General features: G+C 42.1%; 1 protein-coding gene across 2 annotated transcripts in view; it reads right to left on the bottom strand.

The window, feature by feature from the left end:
* Positions 1-20,768, bottom strand: part of LOC139378780 (ankyrin repeat and BTB/POZ domain-containing protein 3-A-like) — a 219,250-nt gene that overhangs the window by 29,097 nt on the left and 169,385 nt on the right. For both annotated transcript variants that reach the window (XM_071121275.1, XM_071121276.1), the window contains 2 exons: positions 17,640-17,733; positions 11,383-11,518 (listed from right to left, as the gene is read on the bottom strand). In XM_071121275.1, coding sequence (XP_070977376.1) covers positions 11,383-11,518; positions 17,640-17,733 — 230 coding nt within the window. The remainder of the gene's footprint in view (positions 1-11,382; positions 11,519-17,639; positions 17,734-20,768) is intronic.

The raw sequence follows: 20,768 nt of genomic DNA, 5'->3' as shown, positions 1-20,768 counted from the left end.
TGTGTAATAACATTTTGCAAGCTTGTATCATAATGTGTAAAAAAAAAATTAACAAGGTTAAACACAGTGGGTTACCCGACATGGAAGATGAAGATGCACTCAAAGTCTACAAAAATGGGGCAATCACACATCAGTTGATCAGCAGATACGAAACAGGCCAAAACATTATCAATTTCTATTGGTCCAATGAAGATCAAATCAAATCAAATCAAATTTTATTTGTCACATACACATGGTTAGCAGATGTTAATGCGAGTGTAGCGAAATGCTTGTGCTTCTAGTTCCGACAATGCAGTAATAACCAACAAGTAATCTAACTAACAATTCCAAAACTACTGTCTTGTACACAGTGTGAGGGGATAAAGAATATGTACATAAGGATATATGAATGAGTGATGGTACAGAGCAGCATAGGCAGATACAGTAGATGGTATCGAGTACAGTATATACATATGAGATGAGTATGTAAACAAAGTGGCATAGTTAAAGTGGCTAGTGATACATGTATTACATAAGGATACAGTCGATGATATAGAGTGCAGTATATACGTATGCATATGAGATGAATAATGTAGGGTAAGTAACATTATATAAGGTAGCATTGTTTAAAGTGGCTAGTGATATATTTACATCATTTCCCATCAATTCCCATTATTAAAGTGGCTGGAGTTGAGTCAGTGTCAGTGTGTTGGCAGCAGCCACTCAATGTTAGTGGTGGCTGTTTAACAGTCTGATAGCCTTGAGATAGAAGCTGTTTTTCAGTCTCTCGGTCCCAGCTTTGATGCACCTGTACTGACCTCGCCTTCTGGATGATAGCGGGGTGAACAGGCAGTGGCTCGGGTGGTTGATGTCCTTGATGATCTTTATGGCCTTCCTGTGACATCGGGTGGTGTAGGTGTCCTGGAGGGCAGGTAGTTTGCCCCCGGTGATGCGTTGTGCAGACCTCACTACCCTCTGGAGAGCCTTACGGTTGAGGGCGGAGCAGTTGCCGTACCAGGCGGTGATACATCCCGCCAGGATGCTCTCGATTGTGCATCTGTAGAAGTTTGTGAGTGCTTTTGGTGACAAGCCAAATTTCTTCAGCCTCCTGAGGTTGAAGAGGCGCTGCTGCGCCTTCTTCACAATGCTGTCTGTGTGAGTGGACCAATTCAGTTTGTCTGTGATGTGTATGCCGAGGAACTTAAAACTTGCTACCCTCTCCACTACTGTTCCATCGATGTGGATAGGGGGGTGTTCCCTCTGCTGTTTCCTGAAGTCCACAATCATCTCCTTAGTTTTGTTGACGTTGAGTGTGAGGTTATTTTCCTGACACCACACTCCGAGGGCCCTCACCTCCTCCCTGTAGGCCGTCTCGTCGTTGTTGGTAATCAAGCCTACCACTGTTGTGTCGTCCGCAAACTTGATGATTGAGTTGGAGGCGTGCGTGGCCACGCAGTCGTGGGTGAACAGGGAGTACAGGAGAGGGCTCAGAACGCACCCTTGTGGGGCCCCAGTGTTGAGGATCAGCGGGGAGGAGATGTTGTTGCCTACCCTCAACACCTGGGGGCGGCCCGTCAGGAAGTCCAGTACCCAGTTGCACAGGGCGGGGTCGAGACCCAGGGTCTCGAGCTTGATGACGAGCTTGGAGGGTACTATGGTGTTGAATGCCGAGCTGTAGTCAATGAACAGCATTCTCACATAGGTATTCCTCTTGTCCAGATGGGTTAGGGCAGTGTGCAGTGTGGTTGAGATTGCATCGTCTGTGGACCTATTTGGGCGGTAAGCAAATTGGAGTGGGTCTAGGGTGTCAGGTAGGGTGGAGGTGATATGGTCCTTGACTAGTCTCTCAAAGCACTTCATGATGACGGAAGTGAGTGCTACGGGGCGGTAGTCGTTTAGCTCAGTTACCTTAGCTTTCTTGGGAACAGGAACAATGGTGGCCCTCTTGAAGCATGTGGGAACAGCAGACTGGTATAGGGATTGATTGAATATGTCCGTAAACACACCGGCCAGCTGGTCTGCGCATGCTCTGAGGGCGCGGCTGGGGATGCCGTCTGGGCCTGCAGCCTTGCGAGGGTTAACACGTTTAAATGTCTTACTCACCTCGGCTGCAGTGAAGGAGAGACCGCAAGTTTTCGTTGCAGGCCGTGTCAGTGGCACTGTATTGTCCTCAAAGCGGGCAAAAAAGTTATTTAGTCTGCCTGGGAGCAGGACATCCTGGTCCGTGACTGGGCTGGATTTCTTCCTGTAGTCCGTGATTGACTGTAGACCTTGCCACATGCCTCTTGTATCTGAGCCGTTGAATTGAGATTCTACTTTGTCTCTGTACTGACGCTTAGCTTGTTTGATAGCCTTGCGGAGGGAATAGCTGCACTGTTTGTATTCGGTCATGTTACCAGACACCTTGCCCTGATTAAAAGCAGTGGTTCGCGCTTTCAGTTTCACACGAATGCTGCCATCAATCCACGGTTTCTGGTTAGGGAATGTTTTAATCGTTGCTATGGGAACGACATCTTCAACGCACGTTCTAATGAACTCGCACACCGAATCAGCGTATTCGTCAATGTTGTTGTCTGACGCAATACGAAACATGTCCCAGTCCACGTGACGGAAGCAGTCTTGGAGTGTGGAGTCAGCTTGGTCGGACCAGCGTTGGACAGACCTCAGCGTGGGAGCCTCTTGTTTTAGTTTCTGTCTGTAGGCAGGGATCAACAGAATGGAGTCGTGGTCAGCTTTTCCGAAAGGGGGGCGGGGCAGGGCCTTATATGCGTTGCGGAAGTTAGAGTAACAATGATCCAAGGTCTTTCCACCCCTGGTTGCGCAATCGATATGCTGATAAAATTTGGGGAGTCTTGTTTTCAGATTAGCCTTGTTAAAATCCCCAGCTACAATGAATGCAGCCTCCGGATAAATGGTTTCCAGTTTGCAAAGAGTCAAATAAAGTTCATTCAGAGCCAACGATGTGTCTGCTTGGGGGGGGGATATATACGGCTGTGATTATAATCGAAGAGAATTCTCTTGGTAGATAATGCGGTCTACATTTGATTGTGAGGAATTCTAAATCAGGTGAACAGAAGGATTTGAGTTCTTGTATGTTTCTTTCATCACACCATGTCACGTTAGTCATAAGGCATACGCCCCCGCCCCTCTTTTTACCAGAAAGATGTTTTTTCCTGTCTGCGCGATGCGTGGAGAAACCTGTTGGCTGCACCGCTTCGGATAGCGTCTCTCCAGTAAGCCACGTTTCCGTGAAGCAAAGAACGTTACAGTCTCTGATGTCCCTCTGGAATGCTACCCTTGCTCGGATTTCATCAACCTTGTTGTCAAGAGACTGGACATTGGCAAGAAGAATGCTAGGGAATGGTGCACGGTGTGCCCGTCTCCGGAGTCTGACCAGAAGACCGCCTCGTTTCCCTCTTTTTCGGAGTCGTATTTTTGGGTCGCTGCATAGGATCTACTCCGTTGTCCTGTTTGTAAGGCAGAACACAGGATCCGCGTCGCGAAAAGCGTATTCTTGGTCGTACTGATGGTGAGTTGACGCTGATCTTATATTCAGTAGTTCTTCTCGACTGTATGTGATGAAACCTAAGATGACCTGGGGTACTAATGTAAGAAATAACACGTAAAAAAACAAAAAACTGCATAGTTTCCTAGGAACGCGAAGCGAGGCGGCCATCTCTGTCGGCGCCGGAAGTAAGAAGATTGATGCAGGGGTGTGAATAGGCTCATTTGAACAACCTATTTTAGGCCTTGATGTTATTATGCAACTTGACTAATCTCTGAAGGAAAGGTGACATGAAAAATTAAACAACTTAAGCGATCTACAGTTCAGAACCATCCTATTTGGACTACGAATAAAAATGAGTGGAACTTTGGATATGGAACCAGTGTCACGACTTCCGCCGAAGTTGGCTCCCCTGCCTGTTCGGGCAGTGCTCGGCCGCTACCGATCCCTTTTTGGGGATTTGTCTGTTGGTTTTGCCTTATTAGTTTCACCTGTGTGTATTTTGGTTTAATTAGCTTCCCTATATGTAGTAGTTTGACCCGCCCTTGTTTTGTGCGGGATTGTCTTTTGTTACGTGTGTACATATTAGGTTGTGGTGCATTTTATTTTCTATACTGGACACCCTGTAGTTTTGGGTTGTCTGGTATAGTGTCCTGTGCCCTGTATTGTATTGGGCTTATCAGTTTGGTGTGCAATAGCACTTTACTCCGTTACTCGCTCTCTGCGTCTGATTCCTGCACACACACCTAGTCCCGCGTGACAACCAGTGTGCTTGACAGGTGTTGCCCCACCTTGCACAAAACAATATCCCATTAGCAAGGAAGCTATCGCTGCTACTAAAGTAGTGATTAAAGATCTATGGGACATGGGTATAGTTGAAAAGACACATTCTGCCGACATATTGTTCATACTCTTGACAATGAATCGAGCTGCACAGGTAACAGCTGCTCGTTGGATCTGGTGGTCAACTGTGCTGGAGGCTCCTAACATCGTCATAAAATGTGGAACACCATGTAATCCAGTTACTCTGATGCTTCCTCCAGATACATTTCTTGATCATGAATGTTGTGAGTTGGTTTTGGATCAGCTTTCTGATGGGTTAACTAAAAGTCATCCATTGGAAAACCCTGAGTTTATCTTATACACAGATGGTTCAAGCATTGTGGAGGGGGGTGTGAGGAAAGCATGCTTGGCAGATTCTAGAATGGACAATGTGATAGTGACAGGCACGTTACCTGCAGGAACATCAGCACAGGTGGCGGAATTGGTCAACATCTGTTTAGAATCTGTATAGGGGTTTCATTCCTGGACTCAAATCTAGACGTGGTAAGTTCTCATTGGTTCGAATGGTCTACACATTGAGCCTGAAATGGGATACTTGTTACCTGGCCACTGGCCAATTTTCCTGCAAGGAATTCTAATTGGTCAACCGAAGGCTAGGGTTGCAGGTTATAAATTACATCCTGTCCCTTTGTTCTGTGGAGAATCATTGAGGACAGGGAAGAATGAACATCGGCCATCTACTTCCCAGCCTAACAACTATGATTTGTTCTCTTTGAATAAACCTATTTTTCTCCCCCTGATTTGCTTTGGGTTCTGTGTTATTGAAGATTAACATCAACTGCTAACAGTGTGAATTGATATTTGAATAAAGTCATAATCTCTTTCTACAAATTTACATAACTTTCTACAAGCTTACAAATATCTTGGTAACATGACAATAGTGACACAATTCAGACCATGCGTAGATAAAAAAAATATGAAAGCGTGTTTTTGATTGCCAGCAGAATATTCATAGTTGTAAATGGACTTAAATTGATCATTTGGAAAATAAATTATGCTTGCAAACCTTATTGATGTCAAGTTACACGTTTGTGACTGTTATAAAAAATGTCACACCATGACACAAGCTTGCGAAATTAAATTACACATTTGCAAGTCATACTTGCAACCACAAATCTCAATGTGACCACGAAATTCTAAAGAAACTCACAGGGTTCTGTCATTATTATTATCCCATTGCTGTTGCTGTTTGTGATCTATAAATGTGACGTAAAGCTTTAAGGTGTATGTGTGTGTGTGTGTGTGTGTGTGTGTGTGTGTGTGTGTGTGTGTGTGGCGGTTACTGCTGTTCAAGATTAGGGAGGACGAGAATATGTATATGGCCTTATTTCTATTACAACATATTTGATGAATGTCATTCATATTCCATTCACCCAGCTCAATGCAACATCGATCGGTTTAGGTTACTAAATAATACTCGACTTTGCCCTATACCCATCATGAGGTTGCTACAACCTAGAACCTAGAGTCGATTGACATGCCTGTGTGTCACACGTGGTGTCATTTTGAATGCGGAATAACTCGGTGTTTGTTTATGCTAGAGAGTTACCGTTCATTGCAGTGGCTGCAGATCAATCCCCTCTTCCGCCCATATTCCATAACATAGTGCTTGTGAAAGTGGTGTTTTTAATAAATGAGAAGATCCGGAAAAGAAATATTCTTGAAAATATGCCAACTGTTTGAGCTAGCAACTCATATGACCCCATCATCAAAGGAGTCTCTCACAAACACGACATTGTCTATGACATCCACAAGCTTTAGGGAAGTTGTCTGAACTTTCAGAAGGCCACGTCCTAATTTCAAAGAGATCTTCTCATAAAACAAACTGTCCTGGCTGAACCGTTTGAGCTACCAACATCGACAGGTAAGACACAAACAGTCAGCACAATTGTTTTGCTCTATGCAAGCTTCAGGGGAGATGCTGGAATGTAAGTAAAAATGGCTAAAAGTGAACAGGGTGTAAAAAGTGCCATAAGCAAAGTGACTAAAAGGGTGTAAAAAATGATATAGGGCAGACACTAGATATAGGACAGACACTTCAAACACGTATTGTTCATGATAGATTTTTTGACTGTTTATTCATTATTTTATAAAAAATATAGAGATTTGTTTTATAACCTAAAATTCTAAAACAAACAACTAAATGATCCATGGTATGACCATCTTAAAACAATTGCATATGTTAGCTTAGTAAATATTGAGAACCAATGGCTTAGACAGAATGGAGTAGTCAAGGTGACACAGTAGCACATTCAATACCGCCTTGCACACTCTTTACTGCATCTAGCTGATCTGGGGTGCAATCATTAGTCCAAACAGTTGCAAAACGAGAGTTTCTATTAGAAAAATTCAAGTAGGTCTCCCTCCGTTTCATTCCGATTAAGAATCAGTGGAATGAATACACCACTGATCACCCATTCACACAGTTCACCGTCATAGCAGCCACACACAGGATCACTACATTGCTCATTGTATAATTCCTTCTCGCATCTACGCACTCTCCTGCTCTCACCTTTTCCCTTTGCTTGTGGACTTCAGTGCACAACACAACAGCTGTCTGTGAACAGGTGCAAAAACCCCTCCAAGCAATACCATAACCGCTAACCTCTACACAGTCTGCATCGTTATCACCATATTAACGTTATAGAGACTTAGAGCTACAAAATGGTATATCATTCACTGCATTTGAGGAACAATGGGAAAGACAATTCTGCTTTGAAATTTTATCAACCTGTAAACTCACTTGAAAAAATAGCCTTTGACTCTTTTGGTATCTAGTGAAGAGCTCTTCTTTGTCTACACCCATTCAGTATCGTTCACACACTCTTAAACTTTAGCCCCACGCATCTCATTTCGCTCTCAGAGCGCACACTTGACGCTCTAACCGATGATTTGTTTATCTCTGGATAACAGAAAACAGCCTAACCAGCTCTGCTGGCAACAATTTCATTTTTTGCTTTTTTGCAGATGTATATTGCCACCGGCCACATTCAACGGGTGTTGAACACACATCACGTAACATCAGCTAATGAGCCAGCCAGCTAGTTAAACAACAATGAACAAAGTTGCCAACAATGCCTAATGTTAGTATCTAACTAGAAAAGCAAACAGCTCTGGGAAACTAATAATAATGTCCTCTAGGGAGCCTGCCAGCTAATGTTAGCTAGCTAGCTAACAGTACACTTTAGCTTAAGACATATAGCTAGCTAGCTAGATAAACAATGAACCTAGTTAGGTAAACAACTTTTAAGATCACACACGTAATGTTAGCTAATGAGCCAGCCAGCTAACAATAGCTAGTTAAACAACAATGAACAAAGTGCCAACAATTTCCCTGTGCTGGGGGCTAACCAACCAGGTCCAATGTTAGGCTCGAACTAGAAAAGCAAACGGCTCTGGGAAACAAATAATGTCAGCTAGGGAGCCAGCCAGCTAATGTTAGCTAGCTAGCTAACAGTACACTTTAGCTTGAAATGAAACCACTTTCTGTCAAAATTAGAAAAGTGTAATATCTGAAAATGTAGCTGGCTAACGCAAGACTATCCTACCTGTATACATCATCATTCATGATGGATGTGTCTCCCAGTCAGGATTGCCATACCAAGGTTGCAGGTGTTTACTCCATCTCTTTAGCTATCATACTCTAATTCCACTGATTTCAAAACTTAATCCTTCAGAAAGTGGAGCGCAACACTTATAAAACTCCACTACACAATACATTAAAAAAAGCTGCTTTCAACTCAACAGGACTACCAACACAGACTAATGAGTTCAAATAGGCAGCAGCCTTCTATATCTTCTACAGACCAATCCGCATGTCCAGCCCACTCATTTTCTCAGCCAATCATGGCTAGTGGGAAGGTCCCTTTTTCTGTGGCTTAACCAATAAGGCTTATAATTTAACAATTGTATTCTTATTTACAGATTTTTTGTATTATTTTATTTACCTTTTTTTAACTAGGCAAGTCATTTAAGAACAAATTCTTATTTACAATAACAGCCTAGGAACATTGGGTTAACTGCCTTGTTCAGGGGCAGAGTGAGAGATTTTTACCTTGTCAGCTCAGGGACTCGATCCAGCAACCTGTTGGTTACTGGCCCAGTGCTCTAACCACTAGGCTAACACAATAAGAATAACAATAACGAGGCTATATACAGGGGCACTGGTACCGAGTCAGTCTGCAAGGGTACAGACTAGTTGAGGTAATCTGTACATGTAGGTGGGGGCGAAGTGACTAGGTAACAAACAAACAGTGAGTGACAGCAGTGTACAAGAAGGGGTGTGTCAATGTAAATTGTCCGGTGGCGATTTTTATGAATTGTTCAGCAGTCTAATGGCTTGGGGGTAGAAGCTGTTGAGGTCTAATGGCTTGGGGGGGGGGGGGGGTAGAAGATGTTGAGGTGCTCCGGTACCGCGTTCAATACGGTAGCAGAGAAATCAGTCTATATCTTGGGTGATTTTATGGGCTTTCCTCTGACAGTGCCTATGTGATATAGGCCCTGGATGGCAGGAAGCTTGGCCCCAGTGATGCACTGGGCCATTCGCTCTACACTCTGTAGCATCTTACGGTCAGATGCCGAGCAGTTGCCATACCAGGCAGTGATGCAACCGGTCAGGATGCTCTCAATGGTGCAGCTGTATAACTTTTGGAGGATCTGGGGGCCCATGCCAAATCTTTTCAGTCTCCTGAGGGGAAAATGGTTTTGTCGTGCCCTCTTCACGACTGTCTTGGTATGTTTGGACCATGATAGTTTGTTGGTGATGTGGACACCAAGGAACTTCAAAGTCTCGACCCGCTATACTTCAGCCCAGTCGATGTAAATGGGGGCCTGTTCGGCCCGCCTTTTCCTGTAGTCCACGATCAGCTCCTTTGTCTTCCTCACATTGAGGGAGAGGTTGTTGTCCTGGCACCACCTTTGCCAGTTCTCTGACCTCCTCCCTTTAGGCCGTCTCACCGTTGTCTGTGATCAGGCCTACCACTGTTGTGTCGTCAGAAAACTTAATGAATGTGTTGGAGACGTGTTTGGCCACGCAGTCGTGGGTGAACAGGGAATACAGGAGGGGACTAAGTACACACCCCTGAGGGGCCCCAGTGTTAAGGATCAGTGTGGCAGACGTATTTTTGCCTACTCTTCATCTACCATCTGGGGGCGGCCTGTCAGGAAGTCCAGGATCCAGTTGCAGAGGGAGGTGTTTAGTCCCAGAGTTCTTAGCTTAGTGATGAGCTTCGTGGGCACTATGGTGTTGAACGCTTTGCTGAACAGCATTCTCACATAGGTGTTCATTTTGTTCAGGTAAGAAAGGGTGGTGTGGAGTGCGATTGAGATTGCATCATCTGTGGATCTGTTGGGGCGGTATGCGAATTGGAGTTGGTCTAGGGTATCCGGGAGGATGCTGTTGATGTGAGCCATGACCAGCCTTTCAAAGCACTTTGTGGCTACCGCCATGAGTGCCACGGGGCGGTAATAATTTAGGCAGGTTACCTTGGCACAAGGAATATGGTGGTCTACTTGAAACATGCAGGTATTACAGACTCGGTCAGGGAGAGGTTGAAAATGTCAGTGAAGACACTTGACAGTTAGTCCACTCAGGCTTTGAGTACACGTCCTGGTAATCCGTCTGGCCCAGCGGCTTTATGAATGTTGACCAGTTTCAAGGTTCTGTTCACATCGGCGGGGCGGCAGGGTAGCCTAGTGGTTAGAGCGTTGGACTAGTAACCGAAAGGTCATAACTGACTTGCCTAGTTAAATAAAGGTAAAATAAAATAAATAAATAAATAAACATTGGCTAACGAGAGCGTTATCACACAGTCATCTAGAACAGCTTGTGCTCTTGTGCATGCTTCAGTGTTGCTTGCCTCAAAGCGAGCATAAAAGGCATTTAGCTTGTCTGGAAGGCTTGCGTCACTGGGCAGCTCGCGTCTGGGTTTCCCTTTGTAGTCTGTAATAGTTTGCAAGCCCGACGAGCGCCGGAGCTGGTGTAGTAGGATTCAATCTTAATCCTGTATTGACACTTTGCTTGTTTCATGGTTTATCTGAGGGCATAGCGAGATTTCTTATAAGCGTCCGGATTCGTCTCCCGCTCCTTGATAGCGGCAGCTCTAGCCTTTAGCTCGATGCGGATGTTGCCTGTAATCCATGGATTCTGGTTGGGATATGTACATACAGTCACTTTGGGGACGACTTTATCGATGCACTTATTGATGGTGTTGGATGCCATTGGATGAATCCTGGGAACATATTCCAGTCTGTGCAAGCAAAACAGTCCTGTAGTGTAGAATCAGGGTGGCAGGTAGCCTAGATAGCATACACATTTGTTATTAAGGCACATGAAAGTTGACATGTTCGAGAAGACATTTCTGCCAAAAAATTCATTTTGATTAAAAAAAATTCAAACGGCTCTCCTGTGACGTCGTGACTTGTGACATACGCCTAGTTGGACCCGAGTTGGGTCACAAATTGGCTGCATTAGCTAAGTGAAAGGTACATTAACAAGAAACACATGACTAAATATACACGCTGCTTCTCTTCCATTTTTGAAGAAATTATTGTCTTTCTCTCTTTGAGTAAAATACTGACAACACTTCATGCACTGTAGTGTTAGCTAGCTGTAGCTTATGCTTTCACTACTAGATTCATTCTCTGATCCTTTGATTGGATGGACAAGATGTTATTTCATACTGTAAGAGCTCTGATAGGTTGGAGGAAGTCGTCCGGAACTCATAATTACTGAGTAAGTCTATGGAAGGGAGTGAGAACCATGAGCCTCCTAGATTTTATAATGAAGTTAATGTACCCAGAGGAGGACAGAAAATATCTGTCCTCCAGCTATACCGTGGTGCTACCTTAGAGGATGCTGTTGAGGTTACTGTAGACCTTCATTGCAAAAACAAATGTTTCAATCAGTTATTTGGTGACGTTAATATATTTACTTTTATCAAAAAAATTCTAACATAAAAAAATAATTCAATATTTAAAAAAAATGAAATTCACTGGGTAGGATGATTCTCCCCTTCCTTCTCTGAGGAAACTCCACTGGCGTGAGTGTGTGTTACCTGTGCCCATGTGATGCTGCCAGGCTATATGAGTTCATGTCCCCCAGTTGGGCAGATGAGATGCCATTTCTGATCATGGTCCCAGTCATGGGATCTGCCCCTCTCTCCAACAATAGACTGACCAGCTCAAAGTTCCCTGAGGAGAAAAAGCAACGTTATGAACTCAAATTAACCAACTCATGTTAAAACAAATAATGATTATGTGTTTTAGCTTACCAACATATTTTTAGCCATCTGCAATGGTCACTTACAAATAATTAGCAGATGTTATTGTGGGTGTAGTGAAATACTTGTGTTCCTAGCTAACAGTGCAGTAATATCTAACAATACACACACATATAAAAGTAAAAATAATGGAAATAAGAAATATTACGACGAGTAAAGTTGGAGTCCGGCCTGCATGTGATGTGCATGTATACAGTTGAAGTCGGTAGTTTACATACACCTTAGCCAAATACATTTAAACTCCGTTTTTTTTTTTTTTTTACAATTCCTGACGTTTAATCCTATTAAAAATTCCCTGTCTTAGGCCAGTTAGGATCATCACTTTATTTTAAGAATGTGAAATGTCAGAATAATAGTAGAGAGAATGATTTATTTCAGCTTTTATTTCTTTCATCACATTCCCAGTGGGTCAGAAGATTAAATACACTCAATTAGTATTTGGTAGCCTTGCATTTAAATTGTTTAATACTTGCATCAAACGTTTCGGATAGCCTTCCACAAGCTTCCCACTATACATTAGGTTAATTTTGGCCCATTCCTCCTGACAGAGCTGGTGTAACTAAGTCAGGTTTGTAGGCCTCCTTCTACGCACACGCTTTTTCAGTTCTGCCCACAAATGTTCTATAGGATTGAGGTCAGGGCTTTGTGATGGCCACTCTGATACCTTGACTTTGTTGTTCACCTCTAGTGACTCCCCATCCCGAGTGCGGGAGCGTAATCATCGACTGACACTAATTAGCATAACGCAACGGACATAAATATTCCTAGAAAATATTCCTATTCATGAAAATCACAAGTTAAATATATTGAGACACAGCTTAGCCTTTTGTTAATCACCCTGTCATCTCAGATTTTCAAAATATGCTTTACAGCCAAAGCTAGACAAGCATTTGTGTAAGTTTATTGATAGCCTAGCATAGCATTTTGTCCAGCTAGCAGCAGGTAACTTGGTCACGGAAATCAGAAAAAAATCAAATTAAATCGTTTACCTTTGATGAGCTTCGGATGTTTTCACTCACGAGACTCCCAGTTAGATAGCCAATGTTCCTTTATTCCAAAAATAATATTTTTGTAGGCAAAATACAGTGCCTTGCGAAAGTATTCGGCCCCCTTGAACTTTGCGAACTTTTGCCACATTTCAGGCTTCAAACATAAAGATATAAAACTGTATTTTTTTGTGAAGAATCAACAACAAGTGGGACACAATCATGAAGTGGAACGACAATTATTGGATATTTAAAACTTTTTTAACAAATCAAAAACTGAAAAATTGGGCGTGCAAAATTATTCAGCCCCTTTACTTTCAGTGCAGCAAACTCTCTCCAGAAGTTCAGTGAGGATCTCTGAATGATCCAATGTTGACCTAAATGACTAATGATGATAAATACAATCCACCTGTGTGTAATCAAGTCTCCGTATAAATGCACCTGCACTGTGATAGTATCAGAGGTCCGTTAAAAGCGCAGAGAGCATCATGAAGAACAAGGAACACACCAGGCAGGTCCGAGATACTGTTGTGAAGAAGTTTAAAGCCGGATTTGGATACAAAAAGATTTCCCAAGCTTTAAACATCCCAAGGAGCACTGTGCAAGCGATAATATTGAAATGGAAGGAGTATCAGACCACTGCAAATCTACCAAGACCTGGCCGTCCCTCTAAACTTTCAGCTCATACAAGGAGAATACTGATCAGAGATGCAGCCAAGAGGCCCATGATCACTCTGAATGAACTGCAGAGATCTACAGCTGAGGTGGGAGACTCTGTCCATAGGACAACAATCAGTCGTATATTGCACAAATCTGGCCTTTATGGAAGAGTGGCAAGAAGAAAGCCATTTCTTAAAGATATCCATAAAAAGTGTCGTTTAAAGTTTGCCACAAGCCACCTGGGAGACACACCAAACATGTGGAAGAAGGTGCTCTGGTCAGATGAAACCAAAATTGAACTTTTTGGCAACAATGCAAAACGTTATGTTTGGCGTAAAAGCAACACACCATCCCCACTGTCAAACATGGTGGTGGCAGCATCATGGTTTGGGCCTGCTTTTCTTCAGCAGGGACAGGGAAGATGGTTAAAATTGATGGGAAGATGGATGGAGCCAAATACAGGACCATTCTGGAAGAAAACCTGATGGAGTCTGCAAAAGACCTGAGACTGGGACGGAGATTTGTCTTCCAACAAGACAATGATCCAAAACATAAAGCAAAATCTACAATGGAATGGTTCAAAAATAAACATATCCAGGTGTTAGAATGGCCAAGTCAAAGTCCAGACCTGAATCCAATCGAGAATCTGTGGAAAGAACTGAAAACTGCTGTTCACAAATGCTCTCCATCCAACCTCACTGAGCTCGAGCTGTTTTGCAAGGAGGAATGTGAAAAAATGTCAGTCTCTCGATGTGCAAAACTGATAGAGACATACCCCAAGCGACTTACAGCTGTAATCCCAGCAAAAGGTGTCTCTACAAAGTATTAACTTAAGGGGGCTGAATAATTTTGCACGGCCAATTTTTCAGTTTTTGATTTGTTAAAAAAGTTTGAAATATCCAATAAATGTCGTTCCACTTCATGATTGTGTCCCACTTGTTGTTGATTCTTCACAAAAAAATACAGTTTTATATCTTTATGTTTGAAGCCTTAAATGTGGCAAAAGGTTGCAAAGTTCAAGGGGGCCGAATACTTTCGCAAGGCACTGTAGCTCCGTTTGTTCTTCACGTTTGTCTGAGAAATCGCCCGGAAATTGCAGTCACGAAAACGCCGAAAAATATTCCAAATTAGCTCCATAATATCGACAGAAACATGGCAAACGTTGTTTATAATCAATCCTCAATCTGGGAGCCATCAGGTGACCATGTAGCCGCTTACGGGTATTCTTCAACATAAATGTGTAAAACTACGTCACAATTCTGTAGACACCTTGGGGAATACGGAGAAAAAGTTATCTGGTTGATAGCCCACTGCTCAATAGGGACGCATTGGAATGCAGAGCTTTTAAAAGATGAGTCACTTCCGGATTGGATTTTTCTCAGGCTTTCTTTCGCCTGCAATATCAGTTATGTTATACTCACATACAATATTTGTACAGTTATGGAGACTTTAGAGTGTTTTCTATCCTAAGCTGTCAATTATATGCATATTCTAGCATCTTGTCCTGACAAAATATCCCGTTTACTACGGGAACGTAATTTTTCCAAAAATGAAAATACTGCCCCCTAGTCACAAAAGGTTGCCATTTTGCCACAACTTTTGAAGTATGCTTGGGGTCATTGTCCATTTGGAAGACCCACAAGCTTTACCTTCCTGACTGATGTCTTGAGATGTTGCTTCAATATATCCACATATTTTTCTTACCTTATGATGCCATCTATTTTGCGAAGTGCACCAGTCCCTCACGCAGCAAAGTATCCCCACAAAATGATGCTGCCACCCCTGTGCTTCAAGGTTGGGATGGTGTCTTTGGCTTGCAAGCCTCCCCTTTTCCCTCCAAACAAAATGATGGTCATTATGGCCAAAGAGTTCTAGTTTTGTTTCATCAGACCAGAGGACATTTCTCCAAAAAGTACGATCTTTGTCCCCATGTACAGTTGCAAACCGTAGTCAGGCTTTTTTATGGCGGTTTTGGAGCCGTGGCTTCTTCCTTGCTGAGCGGCTTTTCACGTTATGGCGATATATAGGACTCATTTTACTGTGGATATAGATACTGTTGTACCTGTTTTCTCCAGCATCTTCACAAAGTCCTTTACTGTTGTTCTGGGGTTGATTTGTACGTTCATCTCTAGGAGACAGAACGCGTCTCCTTCCTGAGCGGTAATGACGACTGCATGGTCCCATGGTGTTTATACTTGCATACTATTGTTTGTACAGATGAACGTGGTTCAAACCTTCAGGCGTTTGGAAATTGCTCCCGAGGATGAACCAGACTTGTGAGGTCTGAGGTCTTGGCTGATTTCTTTTGATTTCCCCATGATGTCAAGCAAAGAGGCACTGAGTTTGAAGTACTTCGACAGGTACACCTCCATTTGAATTATTTCAATTAGCCTATAAGAAGCTTCTAAAGCCATGATATAATTTTCTGGAATTTTCCAAGCTGTTTAAAGGCACAGTCGACTTAGTGTATTGTAGACTTCTGACCCACTGGAATTGTGATACAGAGAGTTAGAAATTAAATAATCTGTCTGTAAACAATTGTTGGAAAAATTACTCATGTCATGCACATGTAGATGTCCGAACCGACTTGCCAAAACCATAGGTTGTTAACAAGAAATTTGTTGAATGGTTGAAAAACAAGTTTTGATGACTCCAACCTAAGTGTACGTAAACGTCCGACTTCAACTATATATATTTACGTACAGTGCCAGTCAAAAGTGATGTTTCGGTTTTTTATTTTAAATACATTTGCAAACATTTCTAAAAACCTGTTTTTGTTTTCTCATTACGTGGTTTAGTGTCTAGATTGATGAGGAAACAAAATGCTTTCATCCATTTTAGAAAAATGCTGTAAAGGTAACAATGTGAGTAAAGTCAAGGTGTCTGAATACACTGTATATACAGTATCAAGGTTTTTCTTTATTTTTACTATTTTCTACATTGTAAAATGATTGTGAAGACATGAAAAGTATGAAATAGCGCTTGGAATCATGTGGTAACCAAGAAAGTGCTAAACAATTCAAAATATATTTTATATTTGAGATTCTTCAAAGGCTCCTCTGTCCTCCACTCGTTACCTGTATTAATGGCACCTGTTTGAACTTGTTTTCAGTATAAAAGACACCTGTCCACAACCTCAAACAGTCACACTCCAAACTAGACTGTGGCCAAGACAAAAGAGCTGTCAAAGGACACCAGAAACAAAAATGTAGACCTAGTAAATGACCTGCAGAGAGCTGGGACCAAAGTAACAAAGCCTACCATCAGTAAAACACTACGCCGCCAGGGACTCAAATCCTGCAGTGCCAGACGTGTCCCCCTTCTAAAGCCAGTACATGTCCAGGCCCATCTGAAGTTTGCTAGAGAGCATTTGGATGATCCAGAAGAAGATCGGGAGAATGTCATATGGTCAGATGAAACCAAAATATAACTTTTTGGTAAAAACTCAACTCATCGTGTTTGGAGGACAAAGAATGCTGAGTTGCATCCAAAGAACACCATACCTACTGTGAAGCATGGGGGTGGAAACATCATGCTTTGGGGCTGTTTTTCTGCAAAGGGACCAGGACGACTGATCCGTGTAAAGGAAAGAATGAATGGGGCCATGTATTGTGAGATTTTGAGTGAAAACCTCCTTCCATCAGCAAGGGCATTGAAGATGAAACGTGGCTGGGTCTTTCAGCATGACAATGATCCCAAACACACCACCCGGGCAATGAAGGAGTGACTTCGTAAGAACGCATTTCAAGGTCCTGTAGTGGCCTAGCCAGTCTCCAGATCTCAACCCCATAGAAAATCTTTGGAGGGAGTTGAAAGTCTGTGTTGCCCAGCAACAGCCCCAAAACATCACTGCTCTAGAGGAGATCTGCATGGAGGAATGGGCCAAAATAACAGCAACAGTGTCTGAAAACCTTGTGAAGACTTACAGAAAACGTTTGACCTCTGTCATTGCAAATAAGTTCATTAAAAATCCTACAATGTGATTTTCTGGAGAGAAAAAAATTCTCATTTTGTCTGTCATAGTTGAAGTGTACCTATCATGAAAATTACAGGCCTCTCTCATCTTTTTAAATGGGAGAACTTGCACAATTGGTGGCTGACTAAATACTTTTTTGCCCCACTGTATATATACACACAGAAGTATTCGGTCCCCTTGACTTTTTCAAAATGTTGTTACGTTACAGCCTAATTCTAAAATTGATTACATTTTTCCCCTCTACACAAAATACCCCCATAATGACAAAGCAAAAATAGGTTTCTAGAAATGTTTTTATTATATATATATACACATTTTTTAAAGTATAACGTCACTGTCAAAATAAAGGTTCAATAAAAATACATCTACACACATTGTCAATGGCGTATTCCTATTTTGTCAACAAGTACCTGCAGCAGAGGCCAGCTGAAGTGGGGTCTCAGTGTAGTTATCTGCTCCATCTGGCAGGGCCCCCTCCATGCTGTCTCGACTATCCAGGAGCAACTGTGAGAGGAAGGGATACCAGGAAGACGGGAGAGGGGAGTGAATGAAAGAAACACGTTACTGACAAGTTCAGCAAGGCACATGCCCAAATGCCTCTCACGCTGGTATTCATCAGAATTATAATACCCACGATTCTAGACATAATTTTATTCAAGCTATCACTTTTGAGTTGTGGTTTTTCAGTTGAGATTTAGTTTGTTGTCAAGATGACTGATTTGAGTAAACATTTCCTCTGGTGTTGTACAAACAAGAACTGGCTTTTTGCCAGAACACCTCCAAAACAAAGGTCATGTGATTTGGTAAGTGTGATTACAACCTCTGATGGTTTAGAGCTTGAGGTAGTCATGTCATACAAGTACTTGGGAGCATGGTTATGCAGTATACTGTCCTCTCTCATCAGAAATCGAAGCTGCAGGCTAAGGTTAAGACTTGGTTTCCTCTATCGTAATCACTCCTCTTTCACACCAGCTGCCAAAATAACCCTGATTCAGATGACCATCCTACCCATGCTAGTTTACGGAGACGTAATATATAGATCGGCAGGTAAGGGTGCTCTCGAGCAGCTAGATGTTCTTTACCATTCGGCCATCAGATTTGCCACCAATGCTCTTTATAGGACAAATAACTGCACTCTGTACTCCTCTGTAAACTGGTCATCTCTGTATACATGGCGCAAGACCCACTGGTTGATGCTTAATTTATAAAACCCTTTTAGCCCTCACTCCACCCCTATCTCAGCCTCTACAGTGACTGAAATGACTGCAACACTCAACAATGAGCTGCAGTTAGTTTCAGAGTGGGTGGCAAGGAATAAGTTAGCTCTGAATATTTCTATATCTAAAAGCATTGTATTTGGAACAAAACTCACTAAACCCTAAACCTCAACTAAATCTTGTTATAAATAATGTAGAAATTGAGCAGGTTGAGATGACTAAACTGCTTGGAGTAACACTAGATTGTAAACTGGTCAGAACATATTGATGCAGTAGTAGTTAAGATGGGGCGAAGTTTGTATATAATAAAGATTATAAAATAAATGCCCTGCCTTCTTAACAACACTATCAATAAGGCAGGTCCTACAGGCCCTAGTTTTGTCGCACCTTGACTACTGTTAAGTCATGTGGTCAGGTGCCACAGAAAAGGACTTTCAATTGGCTCAGAACAGGGCAGCACGGCTGGCTCTTGGATGTACACAGAGAGCTAATATTAATAATATGCATGTTAATCTCTCCTGGCTGAAAGTGGAGGAGAGATTGACTTCATCACTACTTTTATTTATGAGAGGTATTGAGATGTTGAATGCACCGAGCTGTCTGTCTGAACTACTGGCACACAGCTCGGACACCCATGCATATCCCACAAGAGGTCTCTTCACAGTTCCCAAGTCCAGAACAGACTATGGGAGGCAGACAGTACTACATAGAGCCATAACAACATGGAACTCTATTCCACATCAAGGAACTGATGCAAGCAGTAAAATTTGATTTAAAAAAACAGATGAAAAAACAGCGGGGACTGTGAAGCAACACACACACACACACACACACACACACACACACACACACATTTAGTATTGTAGATATGTGGTAGTGATGGAGTAGGGGCCTGGGGGCACACAGTGTGTTGTGAAATCTGTGAATGTATTGTAATGTTTTTAAATTGTATAAACTGCCTTCATTTTGCTGGACCCCAGGAAGAGTAGCTGCTGTTTTGGCAGCAGCTAATGGGGATCCGTAATAAATACAAAAATACAAATACTGCAGCCCTCATCCTACACATACAACACCCGTTCTGCCAATCACATTCTGTTAAAGGTACCCAAAGCACACATATCCCCGGGTCGCTCCTCTTTTCAATTCACTCCTCTTTTCAGTTCGCAGCTAGCAAAAAACACTCAAACTGGAATGTTTTATCTCCATCTCTTCATTCAAAGACTCAATCATGGACTCTCCTACTTACAGTTGTGACTGCTTCACGTGATGTACTGTTGTCTCTACCTTCTTGCCCTTTGTGCTGTTGTCTGTGCCCAATAAAGTTAATACCATGTTGTGTACTGTTACCATGTTGTGCTGCTGCCATGTTGTTGTCATATTGTGTTGCTACCATGCTGTGTTGTCATATGTTACTGCCATGCTATGTTGTCTTAGGTCTATCTTTATGTATTGTTGTCTCTTGTTGTGATTCTTAAAAAAAAATCATAGCCCCTGTCCCCGCATGAGGCCTTTTGCTTTTTGGTAGGCCGTCATTGTAAATAAGAATTTGCTCTTAAGACTTGTCTAGTTAAATTAAGGTAAAAAATAACCAGTTTGTGATTTTGATGCTAAGTATATAATACATCACAACTGTAGAGGAATTTTTTTTTGAAATTCAGCACCCTTGGTATAATGTAAAGAGTTATTTAGATATTTCGGCCTGACCAAATACACTTAGAAATGTGTGTTATAGATCTGTCATTCTTATTAAAAGCAAGTCTAAGAAGCGGTATATTTGTTCTATGTGCGCTATTTCTATGCTTCCCGTTCTTAAGTTTAATTTGTTTCTCTTTTACTTTTGTTTTTGTACACCAGCTTCAAACAACTGAAAATCTAAATCTTTTGGTTATGGAAAATATATTTCACAGCGGTTTTGATGGTACAATGATTCTCTTCACAAAAATTGCTTGTTTTGTCACAAACTGAAATTAGGCAAAATATTAGAATTTAGCAATGGTGGAAATGGTGGAACAGTTTCTGCATTGTGCATCTTTCAAATTATTTAATACAATACATTCTTCATGAGGCATTATTTTGTTATTTTGAGGGCGTAGTTTTACCCTCATACAGTGACCTGAAATTCATGGTTTACAGACCACATCAGGTCTGCAAGTCACATTATGCTGGCTAGCAAAGTGTTGTGTATTTATTATTGGAATCCAGTGTTAAAAAAATACAGTATTTACCGTAAATTCCAAATAAACTTTGGTTAACTTGTTAAGGCTGCAATCCCAATACCGGGCTCGATATGACAACTACCAGTGAAAATACAGAAACCACAGA

The sequence above is a fragment of the Oncorhynchus clarkii genome, chromosome 21 (genome assembly GCF_045791955.1).
Source record: "Oncorhynchus clarkii lewisi isolate Uvic-CL-2024 chromosome 21, UVic_Ocla_1.0, whole genome shotgun sequence".
NCBI classification, from domain to species: Eukaryota; Metazoa; Chordata; class Actinopteri; order Salmoniformes; family Salmonidae; genus Oncorhynchus; species Oncorhynchus clarkii.
This window is presented reverse-complemented; position numbering and strand designations above follow the sequence as displayed.